The sequence below is a fragment of the Netta rufina genome (genome assembly GCF_964035555.1).
Source record: "Netta rufina genome assembly, chromosome: 1".
Lineage (NCBI taxonomy): Eukaryota > Metazoa > Chordata > Aves > Anseriformes > Anatidae > Netta > Netta rufina.
The window spans coordinates 110,800,694-110,826,975 of record NC_140123.1 but is presented as its reverse complement, the minus strand read 5'-3'; the positions used below and the strand labels follow the sequence as shown (position 1 = coordinate 110,826,975).

At 46.7% G+C, this 26,282-nt stretch overlaps 2 protein-coding genes across 5 annotated transcripts in view; one reads left to right on the top strand and one right to left on the bottom strand.

Moving 5' to 3' along the window:
* The window catches only part of ILDR2 (immunoglobulin like domain containing receptor 2), a 35,391-nt gene extending 23,068 nt beyond the window's left edge, over positions 1 to 12,323 (top strand). For 2 of the 4 annotated variants that reach the window (XM_084301637.1, XM_084301635.1), the window contains 4 exons: positions 5,175 to 5,288; positions 6,907 to 7,117; positions 8,046 to 8,724; positions 9,250 to 12,323. In XM_084301637.1, the coding sequence (XP_084157763.1) occupies positions 5,175 to 5,288; positions 6,907 to 7,117; positions 8,046 to 8,724; positions 9,250 to 9,285 (1,040 nt within the window). In that variant the 3' untranslated portion in view covers positions 9,286 to 12,323. Of the gene's footprint in view, positions 1 to 5,171; positions 5,289 to 6,906; positions 7,118 to 8,045; positions 8,725 to 9,249 lie in introns of all 4 variants that reach the window. The other 2 variants (XM_084301636.1, XM_084301634.1) reach the window with 1 other exon arrangement.
* An 8,531-nt stretch (positions 12,324 to 20,854) lies between these two features.
* Positions 20,855 to 25,069, bottom strand: LOC311206556 (uncharacterized protein). The gene is made up of 4 exons (XM_084281931.1): positions 25,042 to 25,069; positions 24,596 to 24,811; positions 23,248 to 23,346; positions 20,855 to 22,664 (listed from the first exon to the last, which is right to left on the bottom strand). The coding sequence occupies exons 3-4, from the start codon at positions 23,306 to 23,308 to the stop codon at positions 21,745 to 21,747; spliced, it is 981 nt and encodes a 326-aa protein (XP_084138057.1). The 5' UTR covers positions 23,309 to 23,346; positions 24,596 to 24,811; positions 25,042 to 25,069; the 3' UTR covers positions 20,855 to 21,744.
* Positions 25,070 to 26,282: the final 1,213 nt, after the last annotated feature.

The following is a 26,282-nucleotide window of genomic DNA, read 5'->3' as shown; positions in this document are numbered from 1 at the left end:
GGAATGGGAGGGACAAGCATCTTTGAACAGGATAAACACAGACAAACTGCGTTTTAATCCTGATGCTGACAATGACATTTGCATCCCGTAGGGCCATGTGGGCCAACTTCTCTAGTGCCATCAGCAAAGTGTTTGTTTGGGGGTACTGAATTAGGCCAGCAGAGAATCAGAGGCCAGGTTCATGCTCTGGGCCCCTTTCTAAACCTTTGCTTGCAGGAGAGAAAAGGATGAATGAAGGTGGTTGCAGGAGAGCAGAGGCAGTGGCTGTTTTCCCCTTAGAGCCGATGCCTTGCAAGCTGCTCTGTCTTGGTAAACTGCTTTTGCTGCTCTTTGTAGAGCATTGCTTCCCCTCCGGCAGCAGTTTTTGCTGCAGCATGTTTTACTGTCCCTGTAGCAATTTGAGCGCAGGTACGTGCTCCCTTGTCATTTCTGCCCAAGAGCATTTGCAGCTGGATCCCCTCCCATACCTTACAGAAGTCAGTAGGTCGCTTGGCTTGTTCAGCCTTCCCATTTATGAAATGTGAGTGGTAAAAGGCTTCTAACTGGAAGGTAGTTACAGATCAATGTCAGACAGAGAGAATATGGGTATGGTGCCTCTGTCTCGGTGAGGGTCACTTCTGCTGTAAAGGAAGTTGTCTTCAAGGAAGAAGAGGATGGCTATTTAGCCACATCCTAGAAGCATTTCAGGGCCAGAGTGTCTGCCTGAACTCAAACATACTGCAGCAGCAGCAGTGACTTACCAAGATAGTCACCAAACTGACACAGTATGTTAGCCCTTGATCCAGCCACATGTCTGATTTGAAAGCTCTGCACTAATTGTCAATTGTTAAATTTACTCGTGACAGTGTGTTGATAAGACAGTTCCAAAAAGTTCCACAACCAAGTAGCCTACTCAAATAACTAAGCTTTTGGAATAACCTTCCACATTCTTCCCCTGCTCCAGTCAGTATATTAACCTTTCCAGAATTACTAGAAGTATTTTCATTCAAGTCATACTTTTTTTTTTTTTTCCACCAAAATCAAAACAGAGCTCTGGAATGGTGCATTTTGAAATAGGAAATAAATCAGTCACTGATCCAAAGCAGAATGTACCCAATTCAAAAATCTTTGTCAGAAAATGATGAATGACAAGCCGCAGTGCTTATTTTTTTTTTCTCTTGTGCAAAATGTCACTGCTTGTAGAACACAGTGTTGGCTGTGGGAACCTTAGGGATTTTTTAAGAGTCAAATCACAAACCCAGTGCTTGTCTCTGCTGTGCTTTACTAGCAGAGCACAAATGCTGAATAAAAACTGGATGTGTTTAGAAACCAAATGGAATGGCTCTTAGCATCCATGGTTATGACACGGAAAAAATGCATTTATTATATAATCTGAATCAAACCGTCAAGACTTAAACCTTCAACTAGGTATTTGACAGGCAATACTACATATTGCAAGTGAAACTATTACTATAGTGAGTTTTGACTGTTGTGGAGAGGCAACACAGGTTCTTAAGCTTTTTTTTTTTTTTTTTTTTAAATAATATTTATTGTAATAATATGGACAAGCCCTTAGCCTGGATCATGCTTCTGTTGTGCAGGGTCCACACAAAGAAGGTGTTCCTTGAACTGAGAAGCTAACGGAGGTTGATGCCCTGCGCTCTCTTCCTTGTCTCTTAAGCTCTGTTATCATTCCAGAATATCCCCTAATTACATGCAGTAGAGGAGAGAACACGTTACATGGCTCTTCCAAGCTGCTTATTTGCTGTTTGGCCAGACAGCAAGCTAAACAAAACAGATAATAGTTGAATGGATAATGAAGGTCTTTGCTCAGAAGGAGCACTAATTATGGTCTCTGCATCCTCCACACAGCTATTGTAGGTCTGATCTGAAACTTGTAAAAACTTGATATCTTTGATACCAAAAACTTCTGTCTAGTTCGTTTAAAAATGGTCAATAGGATCAGAAGCGCTAGGGGATGGAGACTGGAGGATTCTGTAATCCTGGCTGCCAGTCTAGAAAGCACAGCCTTTGCCCTAGTTAGCTTGTGTGCTTGTAGCTGACCCCTGTGAGGTGATCTAGTGAGCAAACTAAGGCACGAGAATATTAAAAAAATTTGCCTACAGTTACATAAAAGCCATGTGACAAAGCTCCAGTGAAGCTTAGGAACTCGGTCCTGAACTTAGGGCTGAGCAGGAAATAAAAACGAACGTTCAGTTTTCATATTTAGGACTGCTGGCAACACATAATTTAGGATGTATGCTCTCTATTTTAAATGCAGTGGTTACCTGGAGACTCTGGCATAGATTCCCTAAACCATGCGCACAGGGAAGCTTTTAATTTGAGAGCTGAACTCCAGACCTCCAGTATAGAAAGTTAAAAAAAAAAAAAGAAAAGGATGACAAATCACTTGCTTCCTAACCACGCTTGCCTTAAAAAAAATAGTAGTGCTGTCCTTTCTGGGGAGGGAAACAGTTTACAGTTTTGTCTGACTTGGTTCCACCCACAGAAGAATAAAAAAAGTGTCCATAGTTACACAAATTAAGCATTAGAAATTTATGAACTGTTGAGGAGAAGAAAATATGCTCTAACAGGGAAGAATGTTCCATTCCCTTTGACTTAATGGAATGGTTCTGGACAAGTGCTTAACATCTTTGCATCTTCATTTCCTTATAATTGAGATGGGTCTAAAAATATGCAGACTTTATTAAAGGATTTTGGCAATTTTTGGATGACGAAGGGTATGAGGAGGAAGCAATAATATCTTTGAATCTCACACAAAGGAATAATAAAGAGATTTAATAAGTTGAGCATTCAATATCATTGCCGGAAGTATTTAATAAATAAATGTAGAGACAAAATATGCCTTATCTGTAATGGAAAAGCCTTTTTATGGGCTGCTCACAGTCATCTTTGCAGATTTAATTCCGAAGTTAATTTCTGGATGCTTACAGAATTACCCAAGAAAGTCACTTTCCTTTTGATACATAGCTGCAATAGCAAGTCAAGCATGAAGCTAGCATGAAGCCTAGCTAATTCTCCCATCAGTTCCAGGAGCTGAAGATGTTGCCCAAATAGATACTTGGCACAGCCTCAGCATGATTAGTGGTTCTTGTGCGACAGAATCTGGAAGCTGCCTGCTCAAGTTCCCCAAAGACTATCAGTAGGTCAGAGTCATTTCCAGCAAATGTTTGGTTGTTGGCCTATGTAAAAATGAGGTGGTGGCTCAGCTGAGCTCCTAGGAGATGCATTGGAAGGAAGAACAGCGAGATGACTCTTTGCTGGCAGTGTATCAGACCAGAGGTCAACTGTGATGGTGAGGCAAAGCGGAGAACTTGCAGTGCTGTTGCTCGTGCTGTGTCAGTGCAGCAGGAGTCACCACTTCTGCCACCAGTCAGTCCAGCTCCTCTTTGTAGCAGCAACCTGACCTGGAGAGACATGCTGGTCTTCCAGTTTGGAAGGCAGAGGCAGGGTTCCTTGTGTTCTGTAAGTCATGGTGTGCATTTACAATCATTGTACACATATTTATGGTGATGATAAACAACTGTGAAACTCTAGACTGCCATCAGGTGAGCTATCTGGATTTGTCCTGGAGACATGTTGAAAGCAGGACTGTGAGAGACCTGTACTACATTTTAACACCTAATACCTTTCCCAAATACAAATACACTAGGCAATATTTCAAGATCTGTTAATTTACATATACACATTTAAAATCCACAGTAAAGCACTTCCTCCTGAAGCAATTTGCAGGATTATTACAGGAATTGTTCCACCAATTTCTATGGCACAGCCATTTCTGAGGCAGAGCATGGTTATTTCATCGTGCACAGGCACAAGCGCAGCAGTTTAGGACAGAAGGTGCCTAAGAATACCTCTGCCAAGTCCTTGTTCAGCCCACACTGCATACTATGCAACGTACTACCAAACCCATATGTTAGGTACTGATGTATCGGGGTATGGGATAAAACAGAAGGAAGAGGTTGGCTCACTACCACCGTCCAAGTATTTTTTAAAATAGTGTGTCAAGAGGAGGGCTCGTGCAATGCTGCAGTTTTCACACAGGGGAACACACTAACCCCGTGCAAGGCAGACAGGTTAGCGATAAGCGACTCATCCTTACAGCAGTGCTCTAATGAGGCTGAGTTTCAGGGTTAGCTCCTTGGGACTGAGACCTGTGTTTCTGTCAATCTTCGAATAGCCCCAGGCTGAGACATTTCTTAAACAATCTGCTATAGAAGCCTTATTTTCCTCAGAGTCCTAATAGGTGGAGTTCTTTGCTTGCTGACTGTAGACTGGCCTTGAGGTAGCCGGGCTATTCATAGGCTTAGCACATAAAGCATGCATGGAGCCAGCCTGCCAGAATTAGACCTGCTGAGGCTCTGGGTGTGTAGGAGCTTCTCTTCTATACACAGGAAGGTGATAAAGCCAAAAAAGCTGTCCAGACTTCCCCCGCAAGTGGAGTCAAGCACCTAATGCCTGTGTGAAACCTACCTTTTCTGTAAAATGCGGCATGTAAAGAGTGCCAGAGCAAGCAGTTTCACAGTTACCCAGTGACCTGATTGGCCCCATTATTGGATTTGGTATAGATCTCAGTGCGATGTGCTTTGTGGGACTTTCTATGTTTCCTTCCGTGTTCTGGAGCATCTCCTGCCACATGCTTTTCAACCTGTGTGAGCAGAATTTGTAGGGCTGGGGTGTGTGGAGCGCTCCTGCAGAGTGACAGCTCCCACATGCTCAGCCACCTGCTTCCCCTGCAGCCTGGGAGCTCACAGCCTCTGCTACGTAGAGGAAGCCTGATCTTCTGGCACTGCTTTTCCCATACCATGACAAATCCTTTCAGTAGCGCTAAGAAAGGGGAAGCGACTTCTACCTTTCTCCCTGCCATCCTCTGTAGGAGGTGGAATCACTGTGGCAGTGTCACCACTTGATGCATTTGGCTGTACAGATTGGGCATTTCCAAGCCTTTTTTTGCTGTTGCTGCAAACTTTCTAAACGATGCAGCTGCTCACAACTTCACATCCCACCTTAGAGACAAGTTTCTTCTGAAGCAAGGACTGACTCACTGTTTTGGAAGATGCAGCCTACCTGCCTGCAAATGTGAGCTCAACTGTAGAAGCAATGTTGTCTGAAAGTCTCCTCAAACTTAAATGTGTTTTCCTCTAAATCCTTTTCTTTTTGTCTCTCCCCAGCAGTGCGCAAAGGGTACAGGATCCAGACTGACAAGGAAAGGGACTCCATGAAGGTGCTGTACTATGTCGAGAAAGAACTGGCTCAGTTTGACCCAGCTAGGAGGATGCGAGAACGATGTGAGGAATGAGAATGGTTTGATTTTGTTTTTCATTGACCTGAAAAATACCCTGCAAATTCATAGCTAAAGGTTCACTGGCTTTGTATTCAAGCTAGCCTCTAGGATATTAATCTTGGGATGGATAAAATCTGGATCTTAGGAATCTACAGTTGTGTTCTGATTTTAAAGAGTTACTGGTCACCTAATAATCATTCTTCATTAGACTGAACAAGGTGTGGGAGACTCAGACTATCATGAAAATTGGCTGCTTGGGCAATTGAACTTTTGGATCATCATGGTCTGAAAAGCCAGGTCTGTTTTGTGTGCTGCGGTGTCCTCGATATGGTTCGAATGATACATAAAGGTAGTTTGGAGTGGTTATTGCCCTGCAATAGGGACTACAAGAAAGATTTAGGAAGCAAGGAGATTGCCAGGAGGTTTGGTGACACTGGTCAACATAAGATCAGAGGCGCTATGAGCAGCAGCTCTGATGGCTTGGCAGTCAGACACTGCCAAGTGAAAGGGAGGGGCATGATGCAAGCTCAGAAAGGAGCTTCTGCATGGAACTCCTCACTGTCTGCCTATAGCCTCTTGCAGGCTTTATTTTCCTAAATAAAGACTGAAGGGGTGTTTAATGGGTGTCAGCACAAACCGTAGCGAGGATCTTCCTGCATTAGGAGACAGAGGTGCAGTGGTGGGACAGTTTATGTGCACGAGGAGGGCCTGCAGTGCTGGTGTTTGTCCTCTAGCTGTTCTGAGTACAACAGCAGGCTGGGGGGCTTGGTTCCTCCGTGCAGCATGCAACTGATGCAGAGCTAGCCCATCTTAGGCACTGGCAGAGGATCTTTTAAAACAGACACGTGAGATCCTGCAAATCAATGAAGGTAGGGGTTTTAGGGAATGACATTACATCAAGGCTCTGTACTGATTAGGCATAACTAAGAAATTATATGTACTTCTAAAACAGTCATTGCTGAGCACACTGTCTTCTCCACCCACAAGATTTACTATAAAAAGACCTCTCCAGATTGGTATGTCAGGCCTCCAGATGTCAATGTGCTTGACAGGGTAGAGACTGACAGTGATTCAGACAGTCTCTTACTTTTTTTTATTTTTTTTTTGAGGGGGTTGTTTTTGTTTTAACTAAGCAAGTCAGGCCAAATTCAGAGCCAGCTTGTCTCACACCAGGAAAGGGGGAGGTGGCACAATTGCTGGGATGATGCACCACCAAGCACAGTGCCCACCTCGTGAGGGTGTTGAGCTCACACGTGCTAGTGAAGCAGGGCTGAGGGGGGATTTCTGCACAAAGACTGAACTTTGTTGTCCGAACACAAGCATATGATGCCAGTTGAGATACCCTTAGAATATCCCATCTGGCTACTGGTTAACAGTTCAGAAGACCTGTAGGTCCAACACCAGCTATGTGTCCAAACTGAGCCCCAGGAGTCTCAGGCAGGATCACACAAGGGTTTGGACCTTGGGTTCCATTTTGATTTTTTTTTTTTAAATGGAGGGCAGCTCAGCTTCTGTCTGAGAAATCTGCAGCCAGGCTTTCCACAGCCTTCCGGTCCTCTCTTCTCTTCCATATGCTACTAGGTGATGCCTATCTCATTTCTTTTCTGCATCCTCCCCTTCAGATAACAACACCATCTCTGAACTCAGCTCCTTGCATGAGGATGACGTGAACTTCCGACAGCCGTACCGCCAGGCGCGGAGGAAACCTCTGCCTCCGGCAGGAGACCTGGATGGGGATGCTGAGTACTGGGCAGGAGTGATTGGCGGGGGAAGCACGTCAAGGTCACAGGCTGTCTCTGATTACAGAGATGAGAGGGACAGTTTCCGGCACAGGTGAGGAGTGCTGTGTCTGGGAGGTTACTGTACATGCCAAAGTAATAAGTTAAGGAGAAGGGACAGATATACTGGTAGCTCTTCTCCATGTCCTACTGCTCTGGTCCAGCCTAGTAGGATGGAGGGGTTGCAGCTGGAGAGAAAGGTGGAGATGGAAGATGTCTTAGATGAGGACAGAATTGATCTGATTTGTACAGGTCTGCTGGAGCCTCCCCAGCTGGGCAGTGCTAGGTCCTGACACCATTCCAGGTAGGATGGCAAAGTGAGATAGATAAGAAACAAAGTCGCCTTCTCAAAGTGCTTCATTGAAATCTGTACCTGATGCCTCAGGCAATTCTCAGTGCTGGTGCACTGTGTTAGGAATCGCACCCTGGTGCTTTGGTGCGCCAAGACCTGTATTCCAGATCTAAAGGACCGGCACTTTGGCACCTAGAAGAGATGCTTCTTCCCTCATACCAGCAGCCCAGTCCCCCAAAATCAATGGCAGGGATTTATTTCCCTCAATACTGGGCTCTTGTGCCAGTTCACTCCCTTTAAACCTGCTTCATAATTGCCCTCCTGTGAGCTTCTGTAGCTAGGTTCTTGGGTTTTCCCAGCAGAACATAGACCTACAAGTGCTGGGGCTAAGGGAAGAAAGAAAGTTCAGCCCTGCATAGCGGAGGACAAGGAAGGTGCATCCCGGGGTTAATCTCTGGGTAACATTAGGCTTGTAGAATCTGAGCTCTCCACACTAGGCAGCCCTTACAGGCAGCAGAGAGAAGTAGGCTTTTCTAGGATGTGATACATCTCTTCCTACAGAAGGGGATGAAAACAGGTCAGATGATTCATGTCCCAGGAGCGCCCGTTTCCCTCCATTGTCTCTGAAGGCTGCCGAGGGGATGAGTGCAGCTGAATCCTGGCCTCTAACCCTACCTTTTTCCTCCTCCAGCCAGCAGAGATCCAAATCCGAGATGCTGTCCCGTAAGAGCTTCTCTGTGGGAGTGCCGGCCGTCTCCATGGACGAGCTGGCAGCCTTCGCGGAGTCCTACAGCCAACGGGCCCGGCGGGCGGACAGCCAGGAGACTCGGCGTTTCGAGCGCTCGGAGTCGCGTGGCGGAGGGCTGCACCACCAGGACAGCTCCCTGGAGGAGTACTACACCAAGCGCAGCAGGGGGAACCGAGAGCCGCTGATGGACTCGGATCGGGGCTGGTCGTACAGCCCGCCCCGCAGACGGGCCCACGAGGAGAAGCACCTGCCCCGGCTGGTGAGCCGGACGCCCGGAGGGAGCCAGAAATACGATCACTCCTACCTCAGCAGCGTCCTGGAGAGGAAATCCCGGAGCTACGATGAAAGCGGTGACCGTTGTGAAACCCCCTCAAAGCTGAGCTCGCAGCCCAGCCAGAGAGGAGGGGGAACGTATTATGCCTGGTCACCACCCTCTACCTACAAGCCCGAGCCGTCGCAGCAGCAGTCGCAGCAGTCACCGTCATCTGACCAGGAGGATGGGGAGGACACCCTGCCTCCCTACAGCGAGAGGGAGCTGAGCCGAGGCCCTTCGTACCGGGCCAGGGAGCAGGCCTACCTCAACGCCTCTGACAAGAAGAGGAAAAAGGAGCCCAAGAAAACAGTGAGGCCATGTCTGGTGCTCCTGATCCAGATACGCTGAGGCGTCAGCCGCCCGGCGGGGGTCACAAAGCAGAGTTTAGGAGCAGGGGGCTCTCCAGGAGAGGGCAGCGTGTGGATGGAGTCAGAGTGTGGGGAACCCCAGATAGCATGAGGAACCCTGCGAGAGACCTCAGCGGGATCATTATGAAAGGGGTGAGGTGACAGATGCCTGTGGGTGCGTGCCCATGGCCCTGGGCTCATGTGCCATGCACACCAAAGGCATCTGTCACCCAGAATGCCAGCAAGTGAGAAACATCCTGCTCCAGTCAGGGCTCGTGAGGGCTGATGAGACTGTGGCTGTTGGGGAGGGGGAGCCAAGAGCTTGGGTCTTGGCCCTGAGCAAAGTGGCCTGTCCAAGAAAGAACAGGGGCGTGAGCCTGAAAAAGTTGTCACTCTCCAGTTGTGTCTCTGTCGAAGCTACATCTGTCTCTTTGTCCGTTCTGTGGGTGCTCTCCTATTGACACTTGTCTCCTCTCTTTCCTCTCAGAACGATTTCCCAACGAGGATGTCCCTCGTGGTGTGAAGTTGTGGACATGTCATGTTGATGGGCTGGATACCACGAGGTGACTGTGGTGGAAAAGATACAGAGCAACAAGCAAAACAGGCCCCCGTGAACCTTTGCAGCCACCAGCCTCGGACTCAGTTCATATCGTTTATTTCATCAGGGGAGCAGAGGCTCTCCTAAGAGACAGACTCCCACGAACAGCACCTGATCTCAGAGGCTCTGGGAGTCTGCAAAGAAAATGAGGCCAGGGCTCTCTCTGGCATCCTCCATTCTGCGCTGGAAGGCAGCCATATCCCTGCTGCCCCTGCAGCCCTGAACTTCGAGCGAGGCTGCCGTTGTGCCTCTTGCCCTGCCTCACGTGCTGGGAGAGGCCCGTGTGCATACCTCTTGCTCTCTCTGTCTCCTCTCTTCTCTGTTTGGATCAATATCATCCCATGCTTATACTTGGAGCCTATTCAGCATCATCCCCATGCTGGGAGGAGGCCTTGTTCTTACAGCTGCAGACCGCCTCCAGTTGATCAGGCCCTAAATTATGAAAGAAAATCTACATCCTTTCAGACACCATACAGCAGGGACTGATGAGGTGTTTCTGTGGCAAGGGCTGAACAGAGAGAGAGAGACAGAGACAAGTATGGGCTGGTTTGTTCAATATATTTAGTTACATTCATTTTGTGATGAGAGTTGCAAGTGAGATTGATGTATTGTTTTGAAAGTGGATCAAAGTAGCTTTTCTTGTGATGAGAGCATGATGTGTTTTTCTCCCCCGTCCCCAACTGTGATTTGTTTTGATAAAGTTGCATTTTCTTGCAGCTGAGCTATGGCCCTGTAGAGCTTCAAGCTAGAACATTTACACCACCATATCAGAAGCAGCGCTCTAGTTTTGCTGGCGTTCTGCTTCCAGCACCAGCAGACCTCTCTGCATAGCGGCCTTTTTGTTTTAAAGAAGCAAAAGGGGAAAAATTGCAGTGAGAAGGCTGCAGATCTTCATTCTGTGCTATTGGTATCACTCTTTTCTGGTCATTGTTCTCAGGCACTGAACAGAGCAGTAAGAGCAACGGAGAAAGAATTAATGCTGTGGATGAACACAAGCTTTGAAAGTCACTTTTTTCAATTACACTTGTTTCAGTCACTACAGTTGTGACATGATTTTAGTGGCTGTTGTCTCAGGAACAGCTGAATTTGGAAGTGAGTGCTTCGCACCATCTGGAAGCCTTACATTCTGGATTTCATAGGGTATAATGCAGTCATTTCTTTAATTTTTAGCTGCTAAATTCATAATGTGAGGGAAAATGGTGGGAATATTTTAAGGTCCAGTATCTTGATTGCTGTCAGGCCCAGAAACGATTTAGTGCCATATTGTGTTATGGACACTGTCAGCTTCTGAAATGCCATCTTTCTTAACTCTGGAAATTTGGTAGCTACCTGGCCTCAAATTTGTTAGGTGCTCGCTCTAGCAATATGTTTTTGAACACTGGATTAATGAACATCACTGCAGTTCTCCATAAAAATTGCAGATTACTTTCTGTACTACTCCTTCACCATATAGTTCACCAGGAATGGTCAGAGGAGAGGATGAATGATCTCCACAGCTGTCATGACATTCCAGTTTTTCACACTAGGTGAATGACACAAGGATGTCTTCTCCACGCTTCTCTAGTGGTGAGTGCAGATTTGTAAATTCTAGTCCTGGGTCTTCCTGGCCAAAGGATTATCCTGTAGGGGCATACTATACCTGCCTCTGCTTTGCATTATGGCTGGAGAGACAAAACTGTAAGTATTTTGATCTTTTCTCATCTTTAACATATGTTCCTAGGAGAACCACAGGATGGTTAACAAAAGGCTGGCAGGTGGTTTCCATCTCAACTCCAGTGCCTCGAGAAGAATACGCTACGTGCCATTTAAAATTAAATATTTCACCTCTGACATATGCTGATACAACCAGCAAAACTGTTAACGTTTTGTTGGAATGAAAAACCTTGGGAACCTCTATGTTATGATTTTAGGGGAGTTTATCCTGCTGTCCTGTCATCAGACATCCAGCAGACCCAGGAACCATTTTACATGGAGATTTGAATGTGTGTCTGCAACAATAATTGTGTCAGAAAGGGGCCAAAACAGTGATTTAACATTCTCTGAATACCTGTACCTTTTAAATCACTCTGAAAGCCAGAGCTTTCAAAATCTCATTTCATTTATGTCTGTCCCTTATCTCAGTCACTGTAGTTGATTTGATCAAGCCCTCAGGAATGAGTTGTGTATATTAAAAATGCAATCCTTCCCCTCGTTTATCTGAATCACTTTTGTTTGCTTGATGCCTGGTACTTTAGTGTATTTGCACACTGTGTTTAGGAAGTTGACATTTTATTTACTTAGCATGTAGAAAAGTAGTTGTAAGCTAATTCTCTCAAGAGAACAATTTTATCCGTAGAAACAATTGTTCGTAAGAACTGTCCAACATTTCTTTTGAACCCTAGTACCTGGAATAGTACTGAAGATTTTATGATTAGTGATTCTACAAGTTTTACCAGATGATAAAAAAAATCAGCCTAAAAAAAAAAAAAAAAAAGCAGGTCTTAATTCCCTAAAGTCAGATCTGGGCAACACCCATCAGTTGGCTGTGCCTTTATTCTAAAATTTTATATTTTCCAAATATTTTAGCAGCCCATTCGTATCTCCCTATACAAATCTGAAGGAGTTCTCAGTTACTGATGGTGTCTGTCCTGAAGCCATCTCTATTTTTCCCACAGGAAATGTATCTGCATAGGCACCAAATGGACCATATCAGAAAGCAAAGGGTGACGTAGAGCAGGGCTTTCATCTCCATAGCTACCTAGCCCTAGTGACTTGTGACTCTTGGGTAAGCAGCAGAGAGGAACAGGGAGCCAGAGGCTGATGGAGGGGCCATGAGGAGTCACTTGTTTCAGAGAGGAGGTAAGGGTAGCTTTGTGCCTGCACCATTGTTCAGAGCACCTGCAGGATGCAGGCGTTGGAAAATAACGAGCCTGATTCCTGCACTTAATCTGACGTGGGTGTACCGGGGTCTCAAATTATAAATTTTCCAGTGATCAATTTTTATTGCTGGCATAAAATTAAAATCCTTTTCATACAGGATATGGGTGTCTGAGTCATGTCAAGGATGCAGATGGTTTTGTGGCCTTAAAATGAAGCATCACAACAGTGACTGGCTAAGAAGACAACTAAGATGATGAGTGAATCCTGTAAAAAAATTATGAGCCCTTAGAGCAACAACAGGATCAAGCATGAGCAGTAAATCTGGCGGTGCTGTCGAAAATGTTATCTGGGCTACTGAAAAAAGTTTTGACGGAATGGGAAAATAAATGCCAACGGTGATGACTTCTTAATAATCCCATTATTCCTTTAAGGTACATTGTAAAATTTCCATGTGGTGGCTTTAGTGCAAATATCCTCAAACCAATCCACTTCCACTGAAATGGAAAGTTAACAAAGCTAGCACCTTGAATACTTGGAAACTTGGAGAAACTCTACCATACATCAGCTCAGCCAGCCAGCCAGCATTATTCTTTGTGTTAGCATATAATATAGGGGAAGGGACTGAAACTAAACATCATAGCCCGAGTTATTAAGTTAGAGACAGCCATCGGCAATGTGCTGCAGGCCCAGCTCACCTTTTGTGAAACGTATGCCGAGTTTCCCTGGAAGGTTTCTGTTCCTGCTTTGATGCGTGGGCCCCTCAGCAGCTCACTGCATCGTGGCTTTGGCTCTGGCTGGTGACTCTCTGGGTACCACTGCCATGGACTAGCAGTTACCCTGCTTCCCTGGCCTTTTTTTTTCTGACAAGCCCACTCTAGGTGCGTAATACCAGTTCTCCTGCAGAAATAAGACGAATGGTTTTGCAGCCAATGAAGACTTTAACATATGAATCTCCTTCAAAGAGTTACCTAAAACTGGCCAGAGAAATTTGTGGGAGGGAGCAGCAAAGAAAGTATCCAGATCAGGCATATTAAGATGAAAAACTGGCCTTCTAAAAATGGATAACTCTCATTCTCAGATAATTTTTTGAGGGGTTTTAGGACAGTTAACCACACATGGATGGCACCACTGGCATGTGACCAGCCTCCTTCTGGCATTGCACAGAAGAACTTTTCTCGGCCAACTTGCCAGCCTACTCCTACGGTTGCAGGTTGCCTTGGACACACTGACTGCTCCCTCCACACATACTCAGAGGGGTCTGTGTGTCTCATTTAACCCAAGGTCTCCTCCCAAGCTGCTTCTCTGAAGAGATGCAGGGCAGCCCCTGACCTGTATAGATAGGAATCTCTAAGAAGAAGCAATCACACAACATTTTGTAAGCCAAACATAGCTACAAACTTTTACAGGTACATGGACACAGTGTTTATCATGCCTGGGCTATTCTGAAAATAAGTACAGTGTCATGGACTGTTCCACTGAGGAAATGCGTAGATCTACCTTCTTTCTCTAGGGGCCTTTCACATTAAGTTGTGGGGGAGGATCCACTCTGTGTCACTAAATACAGGTTTAGGACATGTGGAAATGAAAGCTGAAGTAGATATAGCTCTTTCCTTGACTGGGTCTAGGAGCAAAGAGGCCTTTGGCATAAGCCAGGCGCTGCAGAACTGACCCTGACTCCTGAAACCTGTGGTACAGCACCGGCATAGGCACTTTCTGCAGCAGCTGTGTTGCTGAAATCATCCTCATCTTCACTTGGAGCTCATGAAGCCACTTTCCCATTCCCTGGGAGATCAGGAAAGACATCCCTGTACATAATGGGATGGGTTGGCTATCAGTTTTGATACCACCTCAAAAATGCCAGCTGAATTACCAGCATCAGGCACAGAACAACCCTAAGAATAAAGTTAGCTGCTACTAAAGGAAGGACTCTGCCATGACTCCCATGCAAGTTCTCTTGCGATCCTTACAATTGCTTTTGGACATTTGCCCCAGCCTGTGCAGGGACGTTTGCCAGGAGGGACCTTTGCCTCCTCTCCCTTTCTGCCTGTCATTTTGTGTCATGCTTGTAATCCCTCCCTGACCAGTTCCAGTCAGTTTAGATGTGGACCAAGTGGCACTTTGAAAAAAAAGAACAAAACTAAACAAAACAAAAAACAATACAGCAACAAACACCACCAAAAAATAAAAACAAAACACTATAAAGGCAAAAAGTACAGAAAACACAAAAGAAAACCCCAAGCCTGCTCTATATTCTCCCAAGCCTAAGCAGAGATGTTACTGGAAATATTTTAAAAATTCTAGCTGAACACAATTTCAAAACAAGTAAATACTGTTTTCAACCCCAGGGCAGCTGCAGTAAGCTCTGGAGTACAGACAACAGAAGCAAATCCGTTCAGATTTCATTGTCCTTGGTGAGAGCAGTGGCAGAGGGAAGCAGTGTTTCATGAGTCATAGAAACCAAATGGGATTCCAAGATGCTGTTAGTTACATTTGAGTTTAAAAGCATGAATTAAAAGCTGACAGGCTCATTTAAAAATCAAAACTCGGGTTAAGGAAATGGCAAGGTTTTAATCTCCAGCGCCTCTTGGTGGATCTTTGCCACACCTGCTCACTTTGAGAGATTTTATTTATTTATTTATTTTACCCTGCAAAGCCTTTACTTGTGCCCTGAGAACCGCATTCCCTCTGTGCCCAAAGCACCAAATGAGTGTGCAGGCGACAGGAGGCTCTTATGCACCCCGTCCCTGTCACACCCGTGGAGCACCAGTGCTGCCCTTCTTACATATCCCAACAGGTGACTGTGGCTCTGCTGTACAAATCGTGCAGTGCGGAGCGCTGGGTGGGAGCCAGGTGCCCTGCTGCCACGAGCTTTTCACAGAGCCTATCGAAATCTCCAGCCAGGGATATAGTCCTCTTGCTGCTTATCAAAGAGATATGTTTGTTTTATTTTCCATTTTTTATTGTGGTTGCTTATCTGCAATAACTATTTTTTCCCCTATTATGCAGTGAGTGAATGGCTTTCTTTGCTGTACTCAGCTTTTGCTATTTTCCTTAGATTTCCTCTCTCTCCTGTAATTAATCTTCAAAATGGGAGATGGTGGTAAGAAAGACCTTACAATGAATACTCTGTACAATGAAAATACAACACTCTTATAGCTTTTTGGGACACATCCTCATCCCCAATTACCAAGCATTATACATTTACCATGCTTGCAGTTTCACAGTTGTCGCTTTTGAGTTGTCACCATGGCGAATAAAAGCAGGAAAAGCTACCACCAATCTGCCTTTTTATTATCCTGCAGGCAAAACAATTTGCCCACTTTTTGCTAAGAAATGAGCAGTTGACATGAGTGGTTTTCAACCTTTTTTAATTAATGGATGATACAACAAAAATTTTCCAGGGGAGCAGCAGAGCCCTTCATAAATACCCTAGCTCATGGGATAACATAAAGGAGCACGTTCTGCCCACACTCCCTTCATACAAGAAATGCCTCAAAGTACCCTATGGAGCTTCACTGGATCCTTCCCTGGTCTTGCAGACACAAAAGCTTCTTCCCTGCAGATTTTATTGAGAAGCTTTACCTTTTTTTTTCTACAGACACACTTTTTCATTTTGGCAGTTTGACCTTTTTGTCCTTATGTCTGCAATACTCTGGATTGATGGTTCTCCTCTCTCATAAGCAAGTACCTTCATTCAGCCCCCGTCTCCCTGCTGTAAATAATGGGTGTGGGTTCTCACAGTTTGTGGGTGTAATCTGCACAGCATTTACATGTTCAGATCCCTATCTGGCAGGCAGTGCCAGCAGACAGGTGCAGGAGCAAGAAGAGTGTGCAGTACCAATGGTGCAAGAACCGTCATCTCCTGGCTCTTCAGTTGCCTCCCTGTGAAGTGGGAAGCGATGCAGTGCCACCTGCTCCCTAGGGCAGTGCTGGCCAGGCCCTGGCAATCCCTGTCCCATTCCTGCTGCCGCTCACAAGTGCTGGGCTGTGTCACCAGTGGCCCCACTGCACGCTGAGACCATGCCTTGGCTTCTTTCCTTGGCAAATGTGGATCCAGACACAGGCTCAGTCCTCACATTCATACCCTACCAAGCCAACAGCCATGTCCCCTGGCCTACAGACACCTGTAAGCAAGCTCCATCCTTGGGGACCCACCAGGCCCCTCAGCTTGGAGAACAGCACTGAGGGGATGCACACCTGCCCAATGCCGCCCCTGACCCCTTTGTGCTGGGGACAGGATTGGGGGGGACTCGATTCTGTCCCTGCTTCACCCACAGCTGCCTGCAGGCCCGGCCACCCACCCCACTTTGCTTTTGGACATCCCCTCACACACTGTGGAGTGGCCCGGGCCTGGACCCTGCTGCTCCACCGCTGACAATGGGGACGGGCACACGGGGGCCATGTGGTAAGGGCCCTGTCTACGTCCAGGTCAGGGGCTCAGAGGCTCTGACAGCTCTGCCAGTGTCTTCCAACCACCCCCTGTACATATGAGGCTGCTCTATGTTCAGATCCAGTTGGGCCTGCGTGCTCCGCTCTAGGTGCAGGTTGGTGTTTCAGGCCCATTTCTGAATTAGAGAAATGAGCTTGAAAAAAAAAAAAGCCTCACATGGCAAAGGACCACTTATTACAAGAGGTGTTGTGCTTTCAGTCAGTCCTCAGTGTGTGGTAGAAATCCTTTCTGGTTACCGCCCAAGTTCACTTCCACCAGCCCCTCTCCTGAGCAGCTGTTGGTGATTTTTTGTGTGCCTTTTATCACATCTTCTCTGTGAGCAACAGACTTGTCAGCATATTTACCTCTGAATAGGTACTCCAGGGTAGCGAGAGTCTGAGCTCCAACTGGATGCATTTTATACTCAAGAGCCTGCTAAATGTTTGATTTATTTAGTCACAGAACCATGGAAAGACTTGGGTTGGAAGGGACCTTAAAGGCCATCCACTTCCAACCCCCTGCCACGGGCAGGGATGAAGTCTTTTGAAGTCCTGTTTCCTGGCAAAGACAGAGCTTGTGTTTCTACAGGCCTCAGTCCTGCTCACCTTGGACTTAGAAGGTTTGGCAAGGATTTTAACCTCCAGGAAAGTGGAGATCGGGTAAAACTTAAAATGCTAAAGACTTTACCTCTTGCAAATATACTGTCATGTCCTACCTAAGGACAGCTAGTACCTATTTGTTGCCACTAAATTGATGTACAACCACAGAAAAGACACTGGTGGTCCATACAAACAGCATCCCTCCTGACTGGAGGATGTAAAGCATGGCTAAAGCACATTAGCCAACAAGCACTGCCCAGAGGCCTCTGGCCCCAGAGGACCTGGCTTGCTGCTGCCCCTCACAGGCTCCCCTTAGGGAGCAGCCCCCTATCAGCACCTTGACAAGGAGCACCTGCCACTCATCTTCAGACCAGTGACATTCTGCAAGGAGGATGAGCTTAGCTATATAAGCTCTTCCTGGTTTCTCTTTCAAGCTTTGGAAAACAGACTTTGAAGCATAGGCCTGTACAGTTAAAGTTCTGCATTTTAGGAAAGTATTCCTCAAACTTAAAAGTCTCTGTGTGTACCTGGTTACTGTGATTAAGTGTGTGCCGAAGGGCCTGCTACCTGGAACAGTTTTCTTTAGGACTTGGAGTTCTGCCACCTAGTGCTGAAACCATCAGCAGAATCAAGCACCCAGGATTTCTGAGGTGAAACAAATTAGCAAATACAATCTGCAAGCATCTCGGTGCAGCCTATTTACAGAGACTGCATTGTGCAGCACCAAATGATGCAATGTGGGACCTGTATCTCTGCTGAACAACTGAGCTGCCAAGACCAAGAGGAGAGCACTTGGTCCTGTACACAAATAGACCTTCATCTAATGACCAGAGCGACAAAACATGTGTGGGTAGCAGACCCGGAGACTAAGGTATGCTTTAAGTAGTGCTGGAGGAGCGAAGTAAGTTGTTGTTTTTTCTCTAGAAACATGGTTTTATATTTAGTCATTTTTGTGTTCAGTTCCTAAGCAGAGAGATCAGAGGCTGCCTTCTGTTCAGCCCAGTATGGTGCCTGAATAGGGAATGTGACTCCCCAGTTTCCATAGCATGCAACTCAGGCTGGTTCTTGTAAATAGCTGTAAAACAAAAGTTATTGCAGCAGAGCTCTGTAATCAAGAGGTCTCCTGCTCTTCTGATATGAAACACTTCTTAATCAAGCTATGATACTGTATTGTAGCTAAAACAAAAGTGTCTCAACTTTCCTCATCACAACAAGGTGTGGAGTTACAGTGCTCCCAACAGCGTGGGGTATTAGAGCCTTCAAACAACTTAGAAATCTAAAAGTTTCAACACTTGGGCATGTGCAGCACACTTTTCAAAACATGCTTGAAAAGCATTAGCATGGTTTTGTACCACTGCAATGATCTTTGAAAGGAAAAGTGCAGGTAGCATCCCAAGTACTGCCTGGCAGGCCTGAGATCTGGGCACTTCTGTGAAAAGCTCATCTTCACTTGTAGGCAATTAATAATAATAAAACACCCACAGTCTTTGCAGCTAAGTTTAAGTGGTTCCTGTTTGAGCATCTCAATTACTCTGATTTCATGATTAATCTTGTTCCAATTAATAGCAAACCCTGGTCAAAATATTAGATAATCTATTTAAGCTACTGGGGGAGGACACTGTGAAGCAGCTGGTAGTGAGAGCCTGGAGGAGGACAGGAAGGCAGCTGTCTTCAGATAAGCACTAAAAGCAAGCACAGGAGCAAAATGGGGTGTGTGTGCTGTTGTGCTTCAACACATCAAGTGACAATGCAAGGAACTGAGAAATGCTGCATGAATGTTGATAATCTTAGCTGATTACTCAGGTTATGTCTGCACTGGTGTATAATATAGTCCCAGGGAGTGAACATAGGTGCCATGTCCCCAGTCATCTGCTCTGAGTAAGATTTGTGCACTTCTGTGCTGTGTTGCAGAGTGAAATTGCAACAGTCCAGAAGCCATAGCTCTAAATTGCTCCCAAAGGACCACTAGTTGATCAGGGCTGTCCACTAGGATATCCTGCAGGAGTGACATGTCTCAGAGAGCAGGGAACAGATTACCAAGAGCAACATGTGCCCTGTCTAGCTAGGTGGCAACCTGGCACTTAAGTAATGTGAAAACCAGCTCTCCAAAAAATGATGCAGCAGTTACAAGCAACTCCTCACAGAATTTTAGTTGCCTTTCCTGGAAGGCGGCTGGCCCCAAAATGGCCTACTGCCCTTCCTACCTGCTGAATGCATGACTAAGTGCATATATGAAAGGTGTAGGAGAGAAAATGTCCTCAGCTGTTGTTTCTTAACAATATGCTGACATTCCAGCTCAGAGGGAAGAGAGGTTTTCAGCCAGTTTATGGGGGAGAAAAGCAGCTGCCATTTAGAATCAATAAACTTTTTGATAACAGGACATGCACTAAGGGCACCAGAAATGAATTGCAGTTTCCATCATGCTGTGGCACCGGGGGGTACACGTCCTCCCACTGTGGCTGAGGGAATGCAGTAAATAAAGGCAATGTGTCAGGCCTTTCCAGGTCTAAGGTCTAATCTTCCCTAGAAACATTGATGAAAAAACAGGCAAACCCAAACCGGTAGTAAGGAAACATCTTAAATGATGTCTTGTTTGGGAACTAACGGTATTGGCCATGTTATTTGCTTGTTGGCTCATCCATTTTTATGTCACCAAGTCTCTCGGTAGTATGCACCCTACTGCTCGTGAGGCTGTGGTCTAAGACTCTACTCGTGCAGTTCAAAATGAACTCTCTGAAATCTTTCATTTTAAAAATGTGGATCATTTAATGGATTTGATTTAGGGCACTGCCATGTGAACGGTTAGCCTGCACAGTTACATTAATTCAGGCTCTGGGGGAGAAAGTGGGAGTAGAGTGAAACCAAATGACTTAAACCATCTCTACTGCTAGTGGAGCATGAAGCTGAGCCCTCCACAACACCATCTGGAGGTTAAGGGAGGTGTAGATGTGCCTGCAGTACTCAGCCAGTAATTCCCATCACTTTGCTTTTGCTCACAGCTTGCTGTTTTCCCCAGGATCCTGAGCTCTTTGAGATGGGCTTCTCCTAGCCCTTAGACATAACTGCTACTTGGGAGCTCATCTCCATCTGAAAGCTCACTGTTAGCATTAGGCCCATAAGCAATGCTGAAAATAAAAAATTCTATAGCACAACAGATTCAATCACTTCATTTTCTTGCCTAAAGCACACGGTGATTTCTTCCCCTGTTTGGCTCCGTGGGTGGAACAGGCATTTCAGTATACACTGCCACGTTCATTACAAGGAGTTCTTCCGTGCTGGAGATATTAACATCTTTGTTATTACTGCCAGTTCTCTCCTCCCCCGTACCAAGTGGTCGTCTGAGCTAGAATTCCTTTTAAAGACAGATTCCCAGTAGTAGTATTTTCCTCCTCAAAGTGAAGATCATCTCTTTAGAGGTCAGCTCATTCTGCTTTCTCAGAATTCTGCCTCCCTCATTTTCCTTAGAAAGTCAATACTAAAGACGACATCAAAACTGCTTGCAGAAATGCACAGAAATTCTAGAAATCCATGTCATAGTCACCTCTTTGTAATCATTAACAGCTCAAAAATGGTGTTTGAGTTAAAAAGTTTTATGCAAGAAAAAATGTTTAACATTTAATATGAAGTCAAAGTTTGACATAGCTTATTTTTCAAACATCATTAACATCATTCTCTTCCTTTTCATCAACTGACAATTAGAAGATCACAATTTAAAAAGTCATCCTAAATACTTTTAAAAGCCTTATAAAAACATTCATAAAGTGCCACCCACAAGAGCGCCTAAACAAGAACCTGGGAGAAATGCCTAATAGGATGTTAATTTACTTAATTGCTGCTGAGGATTAAGCTGTCAAACAGCAGCATGATTTCTGGGACTGTCAATTTAACAACCATACAACCCAGCAAAAACACAATCCCATAGACAGGGCCTCCACAGAGTATCAGCTGGGCCTACAACACAGGCAGTGTTGTGGGGGTTTAAAATAAATAGCTGCTAACACCACCTAAAACCATGAAAACTGTCAAGTGGGAGATGTGGATTCTAAGGGGAGCAATCATGTAAGGCTGTGGCCTTACCCCAAGGGCAAAATCCTGGCAGCTTGTAGAGAAAACAGATTTCAGCTGGTTTTTACCAGGGCAAAAATCACACCCCATAGAAAAAAAAAAAAAAAAAGCAGAAGGCACTGATCCTTGGAACGATTGTGTTCTCCCCTCTTGGCCTTGAATGTACCATACCGTAAGCACCTTTTTTTTTTTTCCCTTGTCCCTGAAAGAGGGGCTGGGAACAGCCACCTCACTGCAGTGAATGTGCACTAGTTCATTTGGCAGTGGCTTCCCTCTTTTCTTGTGCGCATGGGCAGTGCTCACAAACAGGCCTACCCAGAAGAAAAGGGGATGGTCTCTGAGGGCTCCCTCCTCCCAAATCCGTGCCCCACATGAGGTGTCCAGGTGTCTTCACAGCACCATGTAGCTGCTGCCCATGGTCCCCAGGGCCAACTACTCTGTGTGGTGTTTCTGGTGGCGCACCAGCTGGGGCTGGAAACGAAAGCATTCCCCACACTGTGTGCAGCGGTACGGCTGCTCGCCTGTGTGGATGCGGGTGTGCTTGATGAGGTTGGAGTTGCCGCTGAAGCCCCGGCCACACTGGCTGCATTTGTAAGGCTTCTCGCCCGTGTGGGTCCGAGCGTGGTTAATGAGGTCAGAGCTCTGCCCAAAACATTTGCCACACTGCCCGCAGGAGTAAGGCCGGACACCGTCGTGGGCTCGCTGGTGCTGAAGGAGGTGGGAGTGTTGGCTGAAGCATTTCCCGCAGGCTGGGCACTTGTAGGGCCGCTCGCCTGTGTGCATGCGCTGGTGCTTGATGCAGGTGGAGCTGTCGCTGAAGATCTTCCCGCACTCGCTGCACACGTAGGGTTTGAGCCCCGTGTGGATGCGCTGGTGCTTCAGGAGGTTGGAGCTCTGGCTGAAGCTCTTTCCACACTCCGTGCAGGTGTAAGGCTTCTGGCCCGTGTGGACCCGCCGGTGCTGGATGAGATGGGAGCTCTGGCTGAAGCCCTTGCCGCACTCCCCGCACAGGAACGGGCGCTCCCCGGTGTGCATTCGCTGGTGCTGGATGAGGTGGATGCTCCGGCTGAAGCCCTTGCCACACTCGGAGCAGATGGTGGGCCGCTCTGTGCGATGGGCTCGCCGTGAGGCTGCTGCCACCCCTCTCTCTTGTCTTTTTACAAGGCTGATGGCAGAGCAAGGCAGCTTAGCCTCCTCTGCCGGCCTATAGTCACCTCGCTGTGCCTCTGAGGAGCCGCGCTGACTTCCATGGCCATCACCCAACTGTTGCTCTCCTCCTCTGGACCCCACTGCCAACATATCCTGCTGATCTGCGCTTGCAAAGTGGTTGCGAAGGGGATCTACCTCACCACCTGGAAAAAATGCACAAGTAATTGTGATTATTGCTTGGAGATGGCATGGCAGAAAATGGGCAAGCTCTTCTCCCAGGGAGCCTGGCCTGCACTGTGTAGGAGAAGCAGTAAAGGGAAGGACTGGGAGCAAAGCAAAATCTAGCCATAGGAGCATAGCCTCACCATGCGACCCAGAGCATGTGTGCCACAAACAGCAGGATGCTATAGGTGTTTGATAGAATCATGGAATAGCCTGGGTTGGAAGGGACCTTAAAAATCATCCCTCTCCAACCCCCCTGCCATAGGCAGGGACGCCACCCACTAGATCACACTGGCCAAGGCCCTATCCAGCTTGGCTTTGAACACCTCCAGTGATGGGTCTTTCCTTGCCCCTGGGAAACCTTCATATTTTGTCTTAATACTATGTCTTCTTATACATATTTTTAACCGTACACTGACAAGGGCAGGTGGTCTGCCTGCCCTGGGGAGCAAGGAGCAGATTTCAGGATGAGATGGATGAAATGAAGCAGCTTAAATAACTTTGAGGAAGCTCAAAGAACAATTTGCTTGCTCTGTTTGTAAACTTATCTGATTTATTTCTCACCCATATGCATCTCTTCCAGCACCTCATGATCTTCATGATCTTGATCTTCTCCTTTGTCCATCTGGGCATTTATGTCAGGTTCAGCAATCAGGAATCCTTCTTACAAAAGTAAACAAAATTAAACTTAGTTGAATATTCAGCAAGAGTGCATCACAGAATATACCTTAAAATTACTGCGCCTGCTGAATATGGGAACAGGCATCACTTCAGGAACATATTCCCTGAACTTCAAGCTACCAATCCTTCTTGTTTACTTATGGCTGAGCCAAATGAAAAATACATCTCTGGACAACTATTCAAGCTCCAGATGCAATTGGCTAACTGGACAGTCGGGCTCTGGTACAAACACCATGCAGTGATGGCGCCTCATTGTGGTCCACTTCATCACTAGCAGTTATTTACCGAAAGGTAATTGTTAATAAGGGATTAGATAATGCCAGAATCAAGGAGACAACTGAGGTGATGGGAATGGTTTTGGACCTCAGATGCCAGTGATTACAAAAGCACCAGTCTTAAGTCTTTGATCCTGGGTGACACAGCTGGGACAGAAAGAAATGGAGCACACAAAAGAGAGACTTCTTGAACTAGAACCTTGAAGAAAGAAAACAACAAAAAATAGACGTGCAAAAAAGAAACCTTAGACGTTAGAATAATCTGAGTTCCTACTTTAAATATTCCCTGAATGCTGAAGGGGACTACCCCTGCAGATGCATCATTTCAAGCTGTTCCAAGGTAAGGCTATCTGCAGCCTTACAGCTCTCAGGACTTTACCACTACCAAGAAACTGCTGCAACAGGTTGATGGTACAAGCCAACTGAGCGATCTACATGCTGCAGTGTGTACCAGATGGCTTGCCCTCACTCTAAAGCAGGAGGAGACAAAATCCTGTCCACACAGAAACTTTCCCTGAGGCAGCTAACCACAAACAGCAGGGTTTCTCTGAGAAGGCTGTCAACAAGCAGGAACTTCACAGAAGGAGATCTCTCCGCATTTCAGAGGTGGTACCAGCATCTTGATAAATGTCCAACCACAACCACTTGGGTAAGCCTCAAAGCAAGTGGACAGGGTAGAAGGAAGAGTTAGTTCCCTTCTGTTACTGGCAGAAACACATCCTTGGTGTTACTGTTTGAATGTGAAAACCAAGACAGTAAGAACATCTGTGCACGTAGGTTTGGGAGGTTACTGTATGCAACGTTCATAGCTTTACTAAAATGAGGTGGGAAGAGTGTCTGACCCGGACCTCCGACAAACACACCGTGCCATTCTGGGGTCCTTGACTTTAGTACAATAATAGCACATATCACAATAGCAGATTTTGTGGTTGGGTCCAATGACTTATTTTCTTTACCTCGGCTACTTGCAGGCGGACATTCATCCTCTGACCGCTCAGCCCCGCAGCCCTCCTGTAGCTGTGGCTGTCTGTGCCTGTGCAGCCTGCGGGAACCAGGGCAGCGTGGCGCTCCATACCTCCAGCTCCTCGGGCTCCTCGGGCTCCTGCCGCCTGCCCCCCAGGCGCTGCCGCCGCGCTCTCCGCATGGTCACCCCGGGGCACAAAGGCACGGACCTGCCATTCAGGAGAAGGTGTTTAAAGCTTCCCTTCCCTAACCGGTATCTGGAATACACAACGCTGAAATCAAAAGGTGAGCACGTTTTCATCACCAAAAAAAAAAAAAAAAAAAAAAAAAAAAAAGAGTTAATGGCGCAGCTGCACGGTTTCACCAGCACATGCTGGCTTAGTGTCGGTGCGATGGGAGCCCCCCTCCCCACACCCGAGCCGAGCCGAGCCGTGCCTACCTGCAGGGCGCCCGGCGCCGGCCCCGCTGCCGGCGGCCGCCGCTTCCTGCTCCGCGGGCAAAGGGCGCCGCTTCCTGGGCGGAGCAGCCGGGCCCAGCAGGGCCGAGCCTGGCTGTTTTGGGGCCGGCACGATGGGGTGGCGGGGGGCGACTCCCAGCCCTGCCCCCCTCCCCCGCCCCGAGCCAGGCAGGAGCTCAGGCCGAGGGGGGCTTGCGGGGGGCGGCTGTGGGAGGAGGTGGCCGGGTCTTCCCTCGTGAGCGAGCTCTGCCCTCAGGTGTGTTAGGGGAGCCCTCTTTCTTGGCATGGTGCGTTTGTTTGCTCGCTGTGGTGACATTTGGGCTTCCCTGCTGCCTTACCGTGGGCCTGGACCGCTGCCACACCGCTCCAGTGTCATACTACAGAAAACTACCCAGCTTTTTTAGGAGCTAAAACGCCCGAATACCCAGCGCGAGCTTCGTGGTGGTGCACAGAGACTGACAGGCTCAGCACAGGAACGAGCGGTTTTCAAGGAATCTGGGACTCTTTCCTAGAAACAAAGCATAAAAACACCCCCAAAGCCACTCAGATTTCCTTTTCACTTAAAGCAATTGTTAGCAAGGCACGAAAGCGATTTGAATTAGTCAGAAACCTTAGTGACTGTGTGCCCTAAACAATATGGGAATTGCAATTAAGAGTGAAATGAGAAAGGTTGTTTTGTCACACTGAGGCTTTGTTTGTTAGGTTTAAGCATCAATTTGCATTAAAGACTTTCTGTTGGAGAAGTCTGTCTGATACGGGCTTGTTAGGCTTGCAGTCTGTAATTTCTCTGGGTCCGAACAGATGGAGAAATGGCCATCAACAAAATAAGCTGGGAATACCGAAATAGAATGAAAGGGAAAACATATCCCCATCAGTTTGTAAAACAGTACGACTGTCAGGCGCATTGCTGCATCCCAGTCATGTTTGCAGCACAGCACATCTGCTTAGAAATATGGAGGGTAGAGGACCAATATGTTCACAGTCAAAGTACAAATGCATAGAGACAATAGAGAGAGGAAAGTAGTCCTGCACATGAAACTAAAGTACTGCCCATGGCTTTGACACTGATAGGAGGAGACACTGTAGGCTCAGGCATCAGCCTGCTGTCCAGCATCAGTGAAGAAAACTGCTAAATTCATTTCCAAATACATATTGAAAAAGAGGTGATTGGAAAACCTCAGAGTGGATCTACTGTGGACAAACCCCAACTGACCACCCTGATT

Excerpts from the sequence above, each read along its gene's own strand:
- LOC311206556 (XM_084281931.1), bottom strand. The coding sequence starts at position 23,308 with ATGGACAAAGGAGAAGATCAAGATCATGAAGATCATGAGGTGCTGGAA. Across the intron at positions 22,665-23,247 it reads GCTGGAAGAGATGCATATGG|GTGGTGAGGTAGATCCCCTT; the intron begins GTGAGAAATAAA and ends CATTTTTTCCAG.